General features: G+C 35.2%; 2 protein-coding genes across 3 annotated transcripts; both read left to right on the forward strand.

The window, feature by feature from the left end:
• The first annotated feature begins 6,654 nt into the window (after nt 1–6,654).
• LOC141708423 (psoralen synthase) lies at nt 6,655–8,915 on the forward strand. The gene is made up of 2 exons (XM_074512045.1): nt 6,655–7,654; nt 7,985–8,915. The coding sequence occupies exons 1-2, from the start codon at nt 6,767–6,769 to the stop codon at nt 8,591–8,593; spliced, it is 1,497 nt and encodes a 498-aa protein (XP_074368146.1). The 5' UTR covers nt 6,655–6,766; the 3' UTR covers nt 8,594–8,915.
• Nucleotides 8,916–9,057: 142 nt separating this feature from the next.
• LOC141708421 (cytochrome P450 CYP72A219-like) lies at nt 9,058–13,271 on the forward strand. 2 transcript variants are annotated; one of them, XM_074512043.1, is made up of 6 exons: nt 9,058–9,460; nt 10,961–11,206; nt 11,293–11,510; nt 11,666–11,910; nt 12,046–12,421; nt 12,510–13,271. In XM_074512043.1, the coding sequence occupies exons 1-6, from the start codon at nt 9,394–9,396 to the stop codon at nt 12,933–12,935; spliced, it is 1,578 nt and encodes a 525-aa protein (XP_074368144.1). In that variant the 5' UTR covers nt 9,058–9,393; the 3' UTR covers nt 12,936–13,271. The 2 variants fall into 2 exon arrangements, with proteins under 2 accessions (XP_074368144.1, XP_074368145.1); XM_074512044.1 differs by having other exon boundaries at nt 10,970–11,206.
• Nucleotides 13,272–19,544: the final 6,273 nt, after the last annotated feature.

Below are 19,544 nucleotides of genomic sequence, written 5' to 3' on the forward strand. Positions count from 1 at the left end.
CTGCACTGGTCTGAAATACAACAAGATAAATGAAAAAGGGATCCCGGCATCTGACCAAGTATCCCAAAGCCTACCGGCGCTGAAAACAACAACAACAATCTACGGGCTCAACCAACAGTCCCGTCTAATCACCTAGGATCTCTCTCAACACAACCAACATCCAGAGAATGATCTTATGCAGCCTCCGGGCCTCAGCATCAGCATCACTAGTGGATGGTCCCTCATCCAATCTCCTCCTGGCAACCTGCCCCACCATCTTCACTCGAACTCGCCACTCATCATCCATAACAGAAGCACACTGCCTAGACTCCCTGGCTAGTCTATCCACCAAAGCTCCTAACTCAGGAATGCGGGAGTACATAAAGTCTCGGTCCTGGGCTAACTTGCCACAAATACTGACAGGAACAGTCTTAGGCATCTCCGACTCTGGCTCAGGGGCAGGGGTCTCTAAATCAGGCCTCAAGGGTGAAATCTGCATAGGGATCTCACTACTCTCAGAAGGGTCCTCCTCTGGGTCTGAACTAACATATACAGGCTCCTCTGGAGAGGGTGGAATAGGGTCCACAGGGGTACCATTCAAGCTAATCTCTGAGTCTGAGTCACTACCACTACTAGGATCCTGAGAGAAAACATAAAACAGCATCCAAGAAACAATGTTAGGGTCAAATAAAGCTTCCAGCTAACTCACACCCTAACTCTAGTTTCTGCTTTACCAATCAAACACTTTCCTTAGACTATACCTAATAGTCTAACTCAACTCTACATGAGTCGAACTCTCTCGCGATATAGATATATTCCTAAAATACCCCTTTTTTAAAAAAAACCTAACTTGTCTCAGGGACTAGATCCTGTAGCTCTGATACCAACTTGTGACGACCTCAATCTCGGGGTTAGGAAATGAGGACTCACACACCTCTAATCTACTAATTAAATATGCATAAACCCCGATTAACTACTAACATGATCAACAGGATAAAGTATGAGACAAGATTACAACTACCAATCACAGAATATAACTTACAAACCCAAAATATTATTAAATAATCAATATCGATTCCGGCTGGGAACCGACAGATAACCCATTGTATCTTTAAACACCACTTTCTAGGCGCGAGCTCACTCATAACCTGTACTACCTGCTCTGGCAACTGGAAGCCCTCAACACGGTAGGGACCACCAGGTACGCTCTTACGAGCAGTGCGCCTAAGCCTGGCCATCTTCTTGCTTAACTGCCATGGTTAGATTAAGACAAAACAAGTGAGTAGAAAACTCAGCAAGTAACTATATAGCAGTTCTACAATATCAATTCTCAATATACTTTGAACCAACTAGGGCATTCTATTTTAGCTAATCTAGGTGGCAGATTTCCATATATTTATTTTTTGTTTTCTTTGAGATAAGGAAAGGGTATCCGAAGAATAGTTGGGCTTTCAAGAAACAAAGCTCGAAACAGGGCAAAAATCGACATTCATCACAATTCATTATAGGATCAAAATAGATATTTCGATAGAGGAAAGCAACAATATTCAAGATATAGAATCATTCATATGATCAACAATTTCAGGAATCAGGGTTCTGAGCTTTAAGCTCCACAATATCATAATCAACTCTTTTCAAAACAGTATAAACCATTTTCATTTCCAAATATCAATTTACTGAATAAAAGTTTCAGTTCCCTTTTTAAATAATCATTTAGAACCCTTGATTGGATCACTTATCTTTCCATTTCATTATATACGGGTGATCAGCCCATATCGACCTCCATTTCGGTCTTTAAGGTACCATTCGGCATAATTTCAGCCTTAAATTGGACTAGTCCCACTAGCCTCTTACCATGACTGGACTAGTCCCACTAGCCTCTTACGTCTCAATCCAATCCATCAGGAATTCATTTGGAAAACCTTGAGTTGGAAAACAATAGGTTTTCTAAAATTCATTTTATCATTACCAAGCCTTTGAAATCATTCGGACTCTTTCAAGTCGAAATTCATTCTTAATTCAGATTTTAAAGAAACAAAGTTCAGGGAGTGAATCAAAGATACGCAAAGAACAATTCTCAAGAATTCTGTATCAAGGATAACAAGGCACTAAATTTGAAGGATCAGAAATAACTTAGGGATCATTAGGACGATCAAGAGAAACATGGTATCATTAACAGAGTTATCCAAGATAATTTAAAGGTTCAATATGATTCATGGCATTATAGAAATCTTAAACAGAAAGGCAGATTATCAACGGGTGAAATCAATAGGATTATCAATAACAGGTTATCAAGAACAAAGGGTACTTCAAATCAATATCAGGGTTTCATAAAGCAAGGGTTTTATACTTTAACAGTTCCATACTCTACATGGTATGAACAATATTTCCTTTATAATCATTTACACAAGTAATCAGAGTTACTTGCCTGAAATTGCTTTCCTGAGGGTTGAACTACTGCCACCTAGTATACTTTTCCCTTTCCTAGCCCGAATGCCCTCACGCTCCGAATCTACAATAAAAACCAAAATCTTAATTAGATTCCCAACTCTAGTTCCCGGAACGATCACTCTATACGATAACTCGATTATATCTTTGACTCGAGCATACAAATATAGCTTATACAAATAACCACACAACACATAGCACATAGCACAATCCTTTCTCGAAGTTTTTATATCCTTATATACCTAGCAATCAAAGCGTACTCGCTTGACCTTGGCTATTTCTCAAATCAAACTAACACGACTCTTTTACGAGTACTAGACCCATTTACAACCAAACATTTACGTGCATACTATCACTTATATCAATCGACTTAATTTCCTTTTCTTTTATTCCTTAATTCGAACCAAAACAACAATCCAATCAAGCAAAATCAAAGATTTTCACATATAACACTCAATCATTCTTTCAATTACCAAAATCAAGTTTTGACCTTTATTTCTTATGGCCTATTCGGCCTTAACACTTATCACAATCAAGAATCAAACATGTAAAAATAGATTTTGACATGCAAGGTTATATACCACATTTCTTTCTTGTTTTAATCCCCTATTAAATCATTCCATTCATTAAGTCACCAAACCATGCACTACTTAGTGCTTTCAACTTAATCAATCCATCAAATCAACATGCATACACTTAATCACCAAGTTATCCCCTTTTTATCTTGTTTTCATTCGGCAAGAACATAATTTTCAACTCAAAGACTAATTACTAGCATGCACTCATTGATCTCCTTTAAAACTATCATGCAATTGCTTTTAAATCATACAAACTTAGTGTTTACCAAGATTATCTCACCAAATTCAATTTCCTTTCTTATTAACTCAAAAATTCAAACCTAAACTTAGCATGCAACAATAATTCATTCCTTATTAATCTAATCACCATCCATCATTACTTTAATCAAGTCTACTCACAACAAACCACTTTAAAGATTCAACCCATTCGGGTTTATCAAGAAAACACACATACAAAGATCAATCTTGACATGCAAAGTCCTATATCACATTTTTAACTTGTTTTAAGCCTTAACTTAGTCATTTAACTCATTTTCATCAAGATTTCTGAAGCACAAAGCCAAACATCACCTAATGACTCAACCTTAATCAAATTATTCAATGCATGCATTCACTTAATCACAAATCAATCTCTTTTAAACCCATTTTCCATTCGGCAAACATTCAAAATTCACAATCCAAGAACCAAACATTGACATGCATCACTAACTCCTCTTTTACATGCAACTCTATTTCCTACTAATTAAGCTTAGTTCATACCAAGATCAAGTCACAAAATTCAATTTCCCTTTTTATTAGCATAAAGCCGAAGCAAAAACTCACATGCAAATCATCAATTTTGATTTTCTAAGCAACAATCACATGCACACATTCATTTTACAATCAAGGAAATCATTTTACCAATTACATACTCAATTTTCAACAAAAGAAACAAAACCCTTTTTCAAGCTTTCAAGAAACCATAACATGCAACATTAAAATCCAACAATCACATCATGGAAAACCCACCGGCGCTCCTTTGGATCATGGCCGGTGGTGGTCGAACTTGAGAGTGCCCATAACGGGTCTCCTCTTGAGTTTTAAACCATAAAATCACTTGAATTCTACTCTTATGATCATATATCAAGAAATTATATTTCCTTGAACATAACCATAGAGATGGAACCATAAACACTTATACAAACACTTACATGCAAGTGAAATCTAAGAAGTATACCGAAAATGGAAGCTATAGATGGTTATATCTTTGAATTTGGATGAGTATTTGTTATTGCATGCAAGAGAGAGAAAAGAGATGGGGAAAGAGCCGAGAGAGAGAGTGAGAGAGAGTGTTCGAGAGAGAGAGAGAGAGAGGAGAAAAAGAAGGGAGAAAAGAGTGAGTGTTCGGCAAGAAGAAGAAAATGAGGAAGGAAGGGAGTATTTATACTCCACCAAGATTAAGGGCAAAATAGTAATCTAATAACTCCCTTTTTAGTTTGCATTTTCTTTCTCTTTTTACTTAATTGCAACAAAATTCAAAATAAAAGTATTTCTCTCTCGGAAAGTCAAGAATTATTGAAAATGACATTTTTAACGCGTAGGCCTCGAAATTAGCTTTTTATCCATTACTCATAATAAGAATTTGAGCGAGCGGTTGATTTTATATGAATTTCGCAAACTCGCTTTAATAAATACCTTTTCCACATAAAATTGATTTAAAAATGCAAAGATCAACAATTAAATTCACTTATCATTTTTAAAAAGTCTCTAAGACCTCTACGAAGATAACATAACAAATCCCATGTTTTTATCCATCTCAGATGATTTTATAAAAATGCACGAAGGTTAATTAAACCTTTACTTAAATCACATAATTCCTTTAAAATTCATAAAAATTGACACAGAACATATAATCATGCACACATGCAAGCAATCACACATATACGATCATATAACGACTTAGGTCTGATCATAAATTTATTCTTCTTTAATATTTATCCTCTTTTACGCGTACCGGGTCACGTTCATCCCGACGGCCCGACGTTCAGCGTTTCGATTACGCTTCTCATTATCATTATCGACTGACACGTCACTTAGGACAAAACACTTTACTGACACATTCATTTCATTCAATCACACATAATTCCCCTTTTAATATATTCTTTAACTCTTTAATGGGACGGGTTCTGTTCTACCTGACGGCCCGACAACACAGCTTGACTTCTAAGCTGACTCTTTAAATTGGAACGTTTTTATTTACGCTCCTTAACTCTAGTATACAGATAAGACAAATAATCACTGCTTAATCACATAATCTCATCACATAACACATACTTTACTTTCTTAATTATGACGCAAAATTCTCGGTCGTTACACCGACGGTGGACGGTGATGATTTTTATCCGAGTCCTACGTTTCTTAATTAAATAAAATTAGTTTCTGAAATTAATTTCGAAACGAAAAGGAAAAAAATAAAATATGAATAAAAATAATTAATAACTGAATTGTATCGGTGATTGGGATTGCGAATTGTGGTTGGTTGTTGTTGTGATTGGATTATTGTTGTGGATTTGACGTCAAATTGTTTTGACGGGTAGGCCGATAAACAAAGGAGACGCTGCCCGATTTTCGGGAAATTAATTTCGAAAATACGGGAATGTAACCTATAATTATCGGGGACATCGAATAACCATATATAATTATATTATATGTGTATATATATGAACTTAATTGCGGTTGAGGCAAAATAATTTGTAAATAATTTACATGTAGGATTCACACATATTAATGTTTAATTATTAAGTACTCCCTCCGTATTCAATTGTTTACATTTTCTAAAGACTGTCCGAGCATAAAAAGTATAGTTATGTAACTTATTTTTACATTTTTTTTCTGAATAAAAGTTGAATGTTTTAATTTTTATTCAGAAAAACAAAATTGTAAAAAAAAATTACAGAATTATACTTTATGTGCACCTTAAAATGCGTGTCAAACAGTGTCTAAAAAATGTAAACAATTGAAAGGGACGGAGGGAGTAATAAATAATGATTATTAGGCATAACTTATTTAAATATGCAGAAGTCATTATTAGGCATAACTTATTTAAATATGCAGGAGTCACATGACACACTATTAATGTCTAATTATTAAGCAATAAATAATGATTATTAGGCATAACTTATCTAAATATTAAGTATAAACTAGTCATTTTATGGGGGTTATTTTATAAATATTGCTAATTAAGTAATAATATTAAACAAATGATTATATGTGTTTTTTTAATCCTATGGCAGATTAAATAAAATTTAAATAAAATCATATATTTTAGTTAATTAAGTTAAATTGCTTTCGATTAATTACCGAATAAGCTATTAATTACTGAAAATATTCTTTGTGACTATCGGGCTAGGTTTGCATAGGGTCATACAATTATGCACGTGGTAGGACTTAATTGTATAATATTGACCGGTGTAGAGGTTGAAAGCCACCTCAAATAATCGTCTCTAGGAAAATCCTTACAGAATCTCATTTTTTCTAAATTGGTGAACTGCTTGTCAATTTTAGATTGAATTATCACATTTTGTCAGTTTTCTGTTTGCAATCGATAAGTTCAATTTGTGTTCCATTATTGTTGGGTTTATGATATTTACAATAAATATTAAAATTCCGAAAATGAAAAACTGGAAAGAAGTTTTTTAACTACTCAGCATCCACACATTGTTGCTATATATATATATATGTAGCTTTTAGTTTTAGCTGATTCAAAGTGCAGGGCAACAGCAATGAAGATGCCGGAACAGAATCCCCTGTACCTGTATTTCTTCTCATTGTTTCTTGTCACAGTATTTGTGTACAAATTGTTAACACTTAAAAAAACACCCTCCAAGAATCTGCCACCTTCTCCACCAAGATACCCTATAATCGGAAACCTTCATCAAATCGGTCCAGACCCGCAGCATTCACTTAGAGACTTGGCTCTAAAGTATGGTCCACTAATGTCACTTAAGTTTGGAACTGTGCCTGTTCTTGTTGTTTCTTCAGCTGATGCGGCTCGTGAGGTTTTGAAAACTCATGATCTCATTTTCGCAGACAGGCCTTATTCAAGTGTCGCTAATAAAGTCTTCTATAATGGAAAGGACATGGTGTTTGCTCGTTATACTGAATATTGGAGACAAGTAAAGAGCATTTGCGTCACTCAGCTCTTAAGCAACAAAAGAGTTAATTCGTTTCAGAATGTCAGAGAAGAGGAGGTTGATCTTTTAGTCCAAAATATTGAAAATTCTTGTTCCAAAGTAATAAATTTAACCGAACTGTTGATAGAAGTAACTGGCAATGTAGTCTGCAAGGTTTCAGTAGGGAGTGGTGATAAAGTGGATTCATACAAGATATTAATTCTGGAAATAATGGAGATGTTAGGCTATTCCCGCAGTATAGAGGATTTTTTTCCAATGTTCGGTTGGGTTGATTGGCTTACTGGATTGAGGGGAAAGGTGGCTAAAGCAGCCAAAGGGGTTGATGATTTTCTGGAAGGTGTTCTTAAAGAACATCTAACTGCTCGTGCATCGAATAATGCTAGTGCAGACAATGACTTTGTTTCCATTTTGCTTGAGATTCAGGAGGCAGATGCTGGCTCTACTATGGATAATGAATGTATCAAATCTCTCATCTGGGTATGTAACAAAATCTCTCTCTTATGTAGTATATAAAAGTGAAGATTTGGCGCCCTTTTTATGCTAGAATTAGACTCGATTTTGATAAGAATTTAAGTGTACAACCGCTTACACTGTTATTGCACAGTATTTGTGATCACACTGCTTCCAAATTCAAATTCTTTCCTGCTGAGATTAAGAAAATTCATATTGCTCACACTTGCTACCAGAAAAACTAACAAGTCCAATTTTCAGGTGTATTTAACAGTAAATGTCTAAGTGAGTACTAATTTCAATATCTAAAACTTGGAATTATTTTAATCCTTTACTTGGGTTACAAACTTTTTGTAGGATATGTTGGGTGCTGGAACTGAAACAATATCGACAGCTTTGGAGTGGACACTAGCAGCGCTTATAAAAAACCCCGATGCCATGCTCAAATTGCAGAATGAGGTCAGAGAAATTGGCAAAGGCAAATCAAAGATATCAGAGGCTGATTTAGGCAAAATGACTTACCTGCAAGCGGTAATGAAAGAGAGTATGCGATTGTATTTTACAGCCCCGCTTCTAGTTCCTAGAGAATCGAGGCAGGACGTGAAATTTATGGGGTATGACATAAGCGCAGGAACACAAGTACTGATAAATGTATGGGCAATTGCAAGAGACCCTTCATTGTGGGAAAAACCAGAGGAGTTCCGGCCTGAGAGGTTCTTAAATAGTCATATTGATTACAAAGGCTTTAACTATGAGTATCTTCCCTTTGGAGCAGGTCGGAGGGGTTGTCCTGGGATTCAGTTTGCAATGGCTGTTAATGAGCTTGTAGTTGCAAATGTCATTCACAAGTTCAACTTCGAATTGCCTGATGGCGAAAGATTGGAAGATTTGGATATGACTGCTGTTAGTGGCATTACTCTTCGTAAAAAATCTCCTCTCTTGGTGGTTGCCAGACCACACGTTTGATTCTTCATGTTCATCTGCGATTGATTTGGGAATGCATACAACTGAAGACTCGTTTGGCCTTCCTTAATAAATTGTCTACTACTCAAACTCTGAAACTCATTCTATTAGCCTATTAATAAAATGTTAATGAAGGCCAGCCTTCATGCCATATCGGTACTCTTTTCCAGCTAAACATTCCCTCAACTCCGCATACAGCAACATTTTATAAGACAAGAGAGCCCTTCGGACATTCTCCACCACCTTACGATGTTATCCGTTTACTGTGTATGTCATATCAATTTATAATCATCTTTTATCTTTATGAACTTTAATTTTCGAATAATTTTTAAGTTATATAGTAGAATCAATAATTTTCTGCGCTAGTTTAGGATTGTGTGTGAAGTGATGGCAATAAATAATTCGGGAACTTCTTTAAAAGAAATTTTGTGTATAACATTAGAGGGTTAGCCCTCTCTGCAAAATCAGTCTCCTTTTAACGGGGGCTTCCGTCGGTTTATCAGGTGGAAAGCCTCAAATTTGTTGATTTGCTTAATTTTTTTTATTTCTTTTAATAATCTTTTTTTCGAGGAAAGAATTTTTACCTATTTAGTTTGTTTTTAGATTTAATTGTCAGAATTTAGATTTTCGTTCATCTTGAATTCAAGCGGAACATATTGGATTTGAGGATGAAATGATTATCTCTTTTTAAATTTCATTTTTTCAGATCTAAATATTTATTTAGATTTTCAGTTTATTTTCTCTCCTTGGTGAGAGTGTGTTTGTTTCTCTCCTTTATTGTGACTGCTGTATCTGATTTAGTGATGAAGGTTTATACTGGGTTATATTTATGGTCGACAGCTCAAATACGTTGGAATTGTCATGAAACAGGTATATGTAAATATATCTTTTTCAACATATCGTTTGATGGTCTCTGCACGAAGACTTGCATAAGTATCGGCGATTTGATCCATTTATGTTTGCTCGACTCGATCATTTGTGTAGATGACGTATGACTTTGTATTATTGAATTAATGTTCTTAACAAAAAACATTAGAAGGTTACATTTGCCTAAATCTAACAGTATTGTGGGAGACTCATAGATACGACCCTTGAACTGGTGCATGAGCTAGTTATGTTATCAGAGATTAGGGGTGAGCAGAAAACCGCAAAAATCGCCCGCACCGCACCAATCCGCACCGCAAAACGCGGTTTTTAATTTTCGTGGTGTGGTTGCGGTTTGAATTTTTAATAAACCGCGTGGTGCGGTACGGGTTGTGATTTTAAATTTCTGAAATGCGGTTCAAACCGCACCGCAATATTTAATATATATATATATATAATAGTTATATTTCATGATTACATTTATTAAGTTTGATTCCATTTAACATAGTAGAAGTGCTTACTTAGTGATCATCTTGTTTCTACAAGATCAGTTGTTGCGTGGTAATCATCCTATTTGTGTTTCTTCAAAAATAAAAAATAAAATAATGAGACACTTGGTACAAACTACAAAACCCCCTATTTAATAGTGAACTCATTTAATTGCCGATGCAAGTTTCTACGTTAAACTTTACGGAGTGGATTCTAATATGTATTATTGAAGAATATTGACGATTTTGTTATATTACTCAGAAATTTAATTAATTTAAGTTCTGTATTTAATTAAAATTTTCAAACTTGTAATATACAAACCGCAGTGAACCGCACCACACCGCACTGCATTTTTGTGGTGTGGTTTATGCGGTTTTTGAGGGTACGCGGTGCGATTGCGGTTTGAAAATTTGATCAAACCGCATGTGCGGTTTGATTTGCGGTTTGAGGAAAAACCGTACCGCCCGAACCGCGCTCACCCCTATCAGAGACTACCGGATACAACACTTGAACTTGTGCATGTGCTAGTCCGACGAATTTTAAATTTTAGCCTGATAATCAGCACTCTAGTCCAACCAATACTTGGTACAACTTTAAATACGCCTGATGCTCACTGTCATGACATAGAAGTACGTAGCCTTCAGGTGGAGTTCACTATATCACCCTTGGTTATACTTCTAAAACATTCAAAGTCTAGAATATTTATTGTTAGCACACCCACAATGTGCAGTGAAATCTTTTGTCGTAATCAATGTATCCCTTCATAAAGTTTGAGTCCGGTTTATGTATGAAATGATCCAGTAATTGTTATATGTAATTACATTAAATTATGACAAATGCACATATGTTTGAAATGTAGAAAATGACCTTAATGCTTTACCTTGTGATTCCTTGGTACATATCTATGTGTATATATAGCGCCTTCTTAATTGTGCCCAGTAAACCGAGTGCGTTCATTAACACTAATACTAAAAGTGATAATGGAAGACATTTCACCATTCATGTTAGCACTCTCAGTTGTTGCAGTCACAAGTGTGGCAACTATAACAATGAAAGTGGTGAACTGGCTTTGGTTAAGGCCTAAGAAGTATGAGAAGTTACTAAAAGATCAAGGATTCCATGGCAATCCATACCGGCTTTTAAGAGGCGACATGCTTGAGTTTGCAGCAATGGCCAAGGAGAATAGGCCTAAGCAGATCAAATTGTCTGACAATGTCTCCTTCCATGCTTTACCTTACATCCATAGCATCATCAAGAAATATGGTAAAGTTTCTACACAAACTTTGTGTTTGCAGGATAAAAATCATTTAAATGTAAAACTTTGCAATATGATAGATGTTAATCTGCAGGTAAAAAGGCATTTATTTGGTTTGGACCAACACCAAGCATACAAGTGATAAATCCTGAACAAATTAGGGAAATTATGTCCAAGCCTAGAACATTTCACAAGATGCACCCCAACCCACTTGGTGATATGATTCTTGGTGGCCTCATTAGCTCCGAGGATACCAAATGGTCCCGAGATAGAAAAATAATGAATCCTGCATTTCACTTGGCGAAGTTAAAGGTTAAATCTGCTTCCTAAGAATTACCAATCAAATACAACGGGTGTAACGCATAAACATAAGAAGCTATGCTTTTATGGCAAAGAAGAAACTAAGAAAGCCTGCATTCTAGATTTTTGAATGAGTTTTTATTATCTTTCCTCCTTTTTCATTACAGATAATGCTGCCAGAAATTCATCAGAGTTGTGATGAGATGATCAAGAAATGGGAAACACTAGTCTTGGTGACGGGGTCAGCAGAAATTGATGTCTGGCCTAGTCTTGAAGATCTGTCTGGCGATGTGATTTCTCGGACAGCATTTGGCAGTAATTATGAAGAAGGCAGAAGAATATTTAACCTGCAGAAAGAACAAGTTGAGCTCACTCTTCAACTTATGAAGTTTGTTGTCTTTCCCGGATGGAGGTAATTAAATTACATCTTTCATGTACAAAAATTCTGATCCAAAAGTTGCAGGACTGCCAACACAACTACAAAGATATTATTACAAAATATTTCCTAGTGAAACAAATCTCAATTAACACAAGATGCTGGTTATAGGTATCTTCCAATTAAAGCAAACAAAAGAATGAAAACAGTCTGCAATAAAATACAAATACTATTGAGAGGTATTATCAGCAAACGACAGGAAGCAATGAAAGTGGGAGAAATAAAAAAAGATGACTTGTTGGGTCTTCTTTTACAATCTAACTCCGAAGAAATCAAAGAAAATGGAATTGGGATGGACATTGAAGAAGTGATGCAAGAGTGCAAGCTTTTTTATTTCGCTGGCTCGGAGACAACCTCAAATTTGCTAGTTTGGACTTTAATTATGTTGAGCACACATCCAGAATGGCAAACTCGTGCAAGAGAAGAAGTTGTACAAGCTTTCGGCAGCAGAAAACCTGATTTTGACGGACTAAACCATCTCAAAATAGTAAGAAACCAAATATATGGAGTTCTGTTGGGCAGTGTAGAAACTCAGAATCAATATAGTTAATGTTATTCGTTTGTTTGAAGTGCAGGTAACAATGGTTCTACAGGAAGTTTTAAGATTATATCCACCTGCATCAATGCTTACTCGATCAGTTCCAAAGGATGCAAAACTAGGTAACATTAATCTTTCGGCTGGAATGATATTCACTGTGCCAGTAATCCTACTCCACCATGATCCGGAAATATGGGGCAAGGATTCGCTTGAATTCAAACCAGAGAGGTTTTCTGAAGGAGTTTCAAGTGCAACCAAAGGCAAATATTCTTACATTCCATTTGGAGGGGGTCCTCGTATATGCATTGGCCAAAACTTGGCAATGGTTGAAGCCAAAGTGGCACTAGCTATGATCTTACAACGCTTTAGGTTCCAACTTTCTCCATCTTACGTGCATGCACCTTTCCCAATTTTAACTCTTCAACCTCAACATGGAGCGTCATTAATTCTGCACCAGCTCTAGCATGGTTCTATGCAAGTCGTCCATGAATTTTAAACCATCCATTGACTTGAACGAGTCATGTAGTTGATGAGTTGTCACGTAAAACATCATTATGTAATTGCCTAAATAATGGACATATGATAAAAGATACCAGAATTTGAGCTTTTGGGTAACTCAGAAATTTTCAATAAATTCATGTTCCCCCTTATTATTATCAAATAAACACTATCAGAGAATATTGAAGATTACAGTCATATTCCAGCAGTAGAATTAGCAAATCAAATCCCTGGACTCTTGCCTTAATGGATAAAACAAATCTCTGTATTTTAGCCTTTAGTTACTCTCTGTATAACCATTTTATTAGCACTCTAGTTACCTGTACAACTGTATATAAACCATACAAATGTAATCAGAAAATATACAAGAGATTATAATTCGGTTTATATCTTTTAAACACTTCGGCAAGCGTTTGCCTTCTAGTATCTTGTGTTAGAAGTGTATTGCCTTTATCTAACCTCTTTTTCCGAGCATTGAAATCATTATAACTTTACATTGCCAAATCTATGTATATTGTAGTTCTTACTGCCTGTTTTGAATAGTAACTTTACCCCCTTCCTAGCCTTTTACCCTCAAAGTTGCAAAGACTTACATCTCTCGCCATCATGCTTTCCTGCAGCTAAATGTACTTATTTGAACTCTCACATGTAAACAAGCTTCCGCCGAAAGCTTTAACTTTAAAATTCAAATTTTAAATTTGCGTACACACTTCCCTCGAATTCAAATCCAACCTTTATAATAGCTTATCATTTTTTACCTTTATAATAACACTCTCTTTACATTTGTTACATATTATATACTACATATACTACTTATTTATTTGTATTAGAAAGTGTTCGATGATATGATTGAAAGAAAAAATTATTAAGTTTCCACTTTGTAGTCATATTTCTGATTTAATTATTATTATTGGTTTGCTTTTGGGATATATATGTAGAATTTTCTTTCTGTATTAATCGTTTGCAACTAACCATATATGATGCATTATATTTGTTGCTGTATATATTTTGTTTAGATTGTTTGACGAATTGATTAAAAGAAAGGTTGGAAAATGTTAAAAATGCGGACTGAGTTAGCTCATGATGAGGGAGAACCGTTTCCATATTCAAAACTCAATTTTTTGAGAAGCATCTACAAGAGAGGCGGTGTTACTTATACCAATTTACAGCAACCTGAGTAGCATGTCGTAAGGGATGAAAAGAGTCCACAACATTCATGTGATGGAGAACGCCTTAAACAGGAGGCAGAACTCGAACAATTAGAGAGTGATACCGACATGTTGAGGACTGAAATTATGAATATCCAAAAGGAACAGGAGAATGCAAATAATTATCTGTTATTTGTTAAAGAGAGGCTGAGAAGGACTGAACAGAAGGAACAACAGATGTTCATTAGCATGGCCAAAGCATTTCAGAACCCGTTATTTAGCGAGATTCTTATGCAGCAGCTCAGACCGAAAGAAGCACTGGAGACTGCTGGAACTTCAAAGAAACAAAAGCTGATTGCTCCACAGTGCAACAAAGGTCCAGCGGAGGCATCCTATTATCCTGGGAGCAGCCAAGCTAAAGATTGCTTCGCAACGATTGATACAGAAATTCAGAAAGCATTTTTTCTAATGAAACAAGAAGTCATGTTGTTCAGGGCCAGAAGGTCAATGAAGTGTTGGCTACAAAATCTAAAGCAATTGCTCCGGACAGTTGTCTGCTGTTGGAAAATCTACTGTTGGCTGATGATGTTGTTTCCGAGACTGAAGCAGCAAAAGAACATGCAAACATTCAATCCAAAATTGTTCTTGAGTTGGAAGAGTTGATCACAAAGACCAGTGCCAATTGGGAGGTATATATGAAAGAGATGGTTGAGCAAGCTGTCTCATGCAATCACAGTTCTAATTGGTACAATCCTTTTCAATTCTCCACATTTAGTAATCAATTAAGTATCTATTATTATGGTCATTAAGTCTTCTAATGCAGGAATGTGAAGAATTAGAAGAGGTGTGGATAAATCCCAAGGTAGATTGTAATTTTTTTGTTTTGCATACAGTATGACTTGCATAACAAAATTAACAGTTCTTCAAGAATCTGAACTATATCTTTTTATTTATCGGGACACCTAGCAGTTGAATTCTCAGTATCAAGTCAAAATGTAAAATGAGTGGTTTCCGGCATTGGGAGGGGGGAGGGGATTACTGATGCAAGCTATGGTCTAATAAATAATGTCATTTGCATGCAGCACATTGAGAACTAGGGCGTAAACTGATCCGATGATAGTGTGCTTAGGTGAAGTCACAACTCTGATCAACACCCCATGATTGAAGAGGGGGTTCTATCTTGATGTCATTTTCAGTCCTTTTGCCTTTCTGCTGGTTTAATGGACATTATAAAAAATCATGATCGCTTTGGTGAGATTCTCTTTAACTTATTTTGTTGCATTTCAGTGTATTTTAAAGCAGCATCAATTGATTATAATGTTGCATTTGATCTGACATCAATCACGACGCCCTAAATGTTGCAGTTTATCTGATTTGCTTGCTAGGGAGATCATATGTTTAATTTCAGCATGTGAAGCTAGCATAATGAGAAATTTGACAAGTTTTGAAGCCTTGTCTATATAAATATAAATTGTTGGAAACTATATGCCAAACTCATTCAAAAAACAAAACAAACCTATATGCCTAACTTTTTCCCTTAAAGTTTATATGCAAGTTACGAAAGTGATTTATTTTATATACAGAATTTACCATCATGCAGTTCATGAGGAACCTTTGCTTGGAGTAATCAGGGTAGTTGAATAGTTGTACATGTCCAACCAAGTCTGCTTGCACCTGTTTGTAGGTTACCATTCACTAAAGTCTGCTTTTGGTTCTAATTTGGATTTGAGGCCTATTTTTGCCATTTTTGCCTCGAAAGTATAGATGAGCCCTTGCTATTGCATATTTTGGCCCTTATTTTTTTGCTTGGTGTTAAAAACCCTGTCGAACTGAGTCAAAGTCACTGACAGTAAGTTGCTTTTTTGTTCAATAGAATTATTTTTATTTTAATTAATGTTGTTATTTTTTATTATAGTATTGTCATAGGCTAGTATATATCCATGCTAGTTTACAAAAACAACAGTCATTATGTTATTATTATATACTAGCATATAATAGTACTGTTAACGGTACTATAATATCCATACTAGTATATATGTATGCCCTTTACATGATCTTATAATAGTACTGTTGTCGAACCCTCTTGAACCCTCAAGAGGAAGGCCCTTTTCAGGATCTTATGTTATTATTCTAACAGCCCACTCACTCGAAATCTCATTTATGGGTCGAAAAGTTGATCACAATTGACCATCTTTGGGGCATTACTTTGTCTTTCGTATTCTTATATTAGTATTTTTTCATATTTTTTTTATTTTGTCTAAAACCTCAAGATTTAGAGGAAGGCCCTTTAATCTTATATTAGTGTTAGTGATAGTGGTCCAGTCTATCAGACTCAATAGTCGAAGGCTCATAAAACAGTCATGGGCCGATCGTTGGACATGGACTAGCAAACTAGGGAAACATAACCCCCTCCAACGTTCATCTTTCTCCCAAGTGTAACGGCTGAAGCATTAATACAGAAGGTTTGGATAAATATACACATAATCATTCACACAAGAATATACACAATGATACATACAATTTTGGTACGATCACAGCACTTGCACGTTCCATCATACTCATGAAAGACCAATTACTGATTTTCACACAGGAGGTGAATCGGGAGGATAAACCCTTGCATTCTTCTCCTTGCAGGTCTGACAGAAGAAGGACACTTTACATGGCCGAATGACGTTCTACCATCATCAGAAATTTGGTCGTAACATTTGGCGCTCTCCGTGGGAATGTGCAAGTAAGCTTCAACCAAAACTTAAATCAGGGCCATGTCTCCTTTAGATGATGACCGTGTAAGAAGTAAAGTGAAAGTGATTTTCGCTTCGACAATATTGAAAGGACTGATCTTCGTATAAACCTTGCGCCCACGACTGTTATGAATAAATAACAACCGGATAAGCAATATTCTTCTACCGTACTTATTTACTACCATCATTACAATTATCTCATCATGTGCACATGCATGTTTTATCGAAATGATTTGTTTATCTTTTACACCATGACATGTTGTCTGATAATGTCGTGAATCCTTAATTTGTAAAAAAGCCTAGGAGTCGTACTTGGTTCATGGCATAAATTGGCTTATAGTACTAATATAATTTTTTAAGTATATGTGATTATGTGTTGATCCGTTGATAACAATACTATAGAAATTGACATCCACTAGCCAATTGAATTTTATTGAGTTTGAATATGTTGCACAAATTTAGATATGTTAGGCCTTTCATAAAATATAGAGGGGGTGAATACAGTTTAAACAATCAAATCGAAATAATAAGCTCAACATGAAGAACAATTTTTATATTAACTGATAAAAACTGATAACAATACTCTCTCAAAGGATGAACAAATATCCTTGAGAGATTCTAGGTTATTGTGAATAATATAACAATGTTTGACACATGAAGTGTAAACCTAACTGTTATTCCCTAACTGTTATTCCCTAACAATACAACAAGAATTACAGAAGGGGGGGGGTTGAATGTAATTCTGGCTCCTTTTCTTGATTTTAAAATGTTCTAACTTAATACATATAACAGTGTTTGATTTGCTAAAGTACGAAATATAAAGATAATTGAAATCAACACACTAAGTAATAAACACAAGGCTTTAAAACTTTCTGGTGGATTTGAATGTATCCACTATATATATATATATCAGAATGAGAACTCTGTGAAGTTTTGAATAGCTCACAGCTGCTTTACAAGTAGAACAAACAAAACTCCAGAGAAATTCTTACAGAACACAACTTGATATATTTCTCTGAAAAATGTATTCTACTTGCTACAATATAAGGTCATGAATAATATTGGAAATAGAATTACTATTCCCAATGGTAAACAGGTCTTAATCACACACATTGAAACTGTTTAGCTCAAGAATAACACTATTCTTCATGATTTGCTTTATGTTCCAGATTTCAAGTTTAACTTGATTTCAATTCCGAAGTTATGCAAAGATTTAAATGGGAATGTGACATTTACTGATGATAAATGTTTTCTTCAGAAACCTTCAATGAATCAACAGCTTCTTGGTAGTCTGATAAATGGTCTCTACTATCTAGTTGAAGATGAGGAAGAATGTTAGTCCCAAAATATCGTAGAAGGGGGGGGGGTTGAATATGATGCCTAAAATCTTTTTCAATTCATTTCAAGTTTTTCGTTATATTTACGGAATCAAAATAGACACAAAATAATTCGAGGAATATTTTCTTTTTATTAATATAAACTTTGAGGTTGCTACAATCTAATCAATTAAATGATTAGCTACAATAAATTCGACAGCTCAATAGTATGTTTACAAGCTTAAATAAATAGAGCCTTCAATGGATTTTTGTAAGAAATACAGTTGGTTGCTGAGGAAGATAACTGAATGAATTAAATTTATTCTGCTTCTTTTGTAGACTTTCAAAAGAATTGGACAGGTGGCACCTTTTTTCCACAAAAAAACAATTCATTTGTTTCTGTGTTCAACTAAAATTATAAACACCTTACTGGCGACAAGAGGGAAGTGAATTGCTTTTCCTTTTGGTTTACTTGCGATCACTAGGTTATCACTTTTCCTTGAACTATTTTCTTTATTGGTGACTGTGAGAACCCTTTACCATGCTTACTTGCGACCACAAAGCAAATGAGTTGCCTTAAAAGCTTTTCCATTTTTGGCGACCACAAGAAGGAATTTCCATTGAACATTTTCTTTACATAATTCCTAACTTGTGACCATAAGTCAAAAAAGTTGCCTTAGAAACTTTTCCATTACCGGCAACCACAAGAAGGAATTTCCCCTGAACATTTTCTTTATATGATTCTTAACTTGTGACCATAAGCAAAGTGGCTTTGCCTTAGACTAAGTTTCTGTCTTGCGACCACTAGAAATGAACTGTTCTTTCCTGACTTGCGACCACTAGTAAACTTTGACTTAAAATATTTTTCACCTCTTGAACTTTAGTAACTGTATCAATAATAACTCTTCTGTATAACTGAATTAAACCCTTTCTGATATGCTGATGCTTGGTGCACTGGTCTGGTTCACAAACAACTAACATGAATTGATTTAATTCAATTTCCTTTACAATTCGGAGCTGATACAACTTGGTTGAGTATTCATTACTTCAATCACTGAACCCCTGATCTATAATACTTCAAATCAACTCATTTTACTGACACTGGAAGTCCTTTGACATTTTATTTTTCATGGAGGCTTAAACATATTAATGAACTTCTTCCCATAACATGGTTACGGACTTAGAGCATTAATTCCATCTTTTGATTCTTTGTATTTATCCAGTCTTCATCTTCAGGGTTCCTGTGCTTCACAGTTTAATATTATTTATCTATTTTTGTTTCATGTTGAGTTATATTTCCTCAGTTATATATTACTTTACATTATACTTTACAATCTCCCCCCATTTGTTTCTTAGAGTTTGACAACCA

The sequence above is a fragment of the Apium graveolens genome, chromosome 2, assembly GCF_009905375.1.
Source record: "Apium graveolens cultivar Ventura chromosome 2, ASM990537v1, whole genome shotgun sequence".
NCBI classification, from domain to species: domain Eukaryota; kingdom Viridiplantae; phylum Streptophyta; class Magnoliopsida; order Apiales; family Apiaceae; genus Apium; species Apium graveolens.

Bases quoted from the DNA above. Each gene is read 5' to 3' on its own strand.
- LOC141708423 (XM_074512045.1), top strand. From the start codon at position 6,767: ATGAAGATGCCGGAACAGAATCCCCTGTACCTGTATTTCTTCTCATTG. The intron at 7,655-7,984 runs GTATGTAACAAA...AACTTTTTGTAG, and splicing joins GTATCAAATCTCTCATCTGG to GATATGTTGGGTGCTGGAAC.
- LOC141708421 (XM_074512043.1), top strand. From the start codon at position 9,394: ATGAAGGTTTATACTGGGTTATATTTATGGTCGACAGCTCAAATACGT. The intron at 9,461-10,960 runs GTATATGTAAAT...TAGCACTCTCAG, and splicing joins TTGGAATTGTCATGAAACAG to TTGTTGCAGTCACAAGTGTG. The intron at 11,911-12,045 runs GTAATTAAATTA...TGCTGGTTATAG, and splicing joins GTTGTCTTTCCCGGATGGAG to GTATCTTCCAATTAAAGCAA.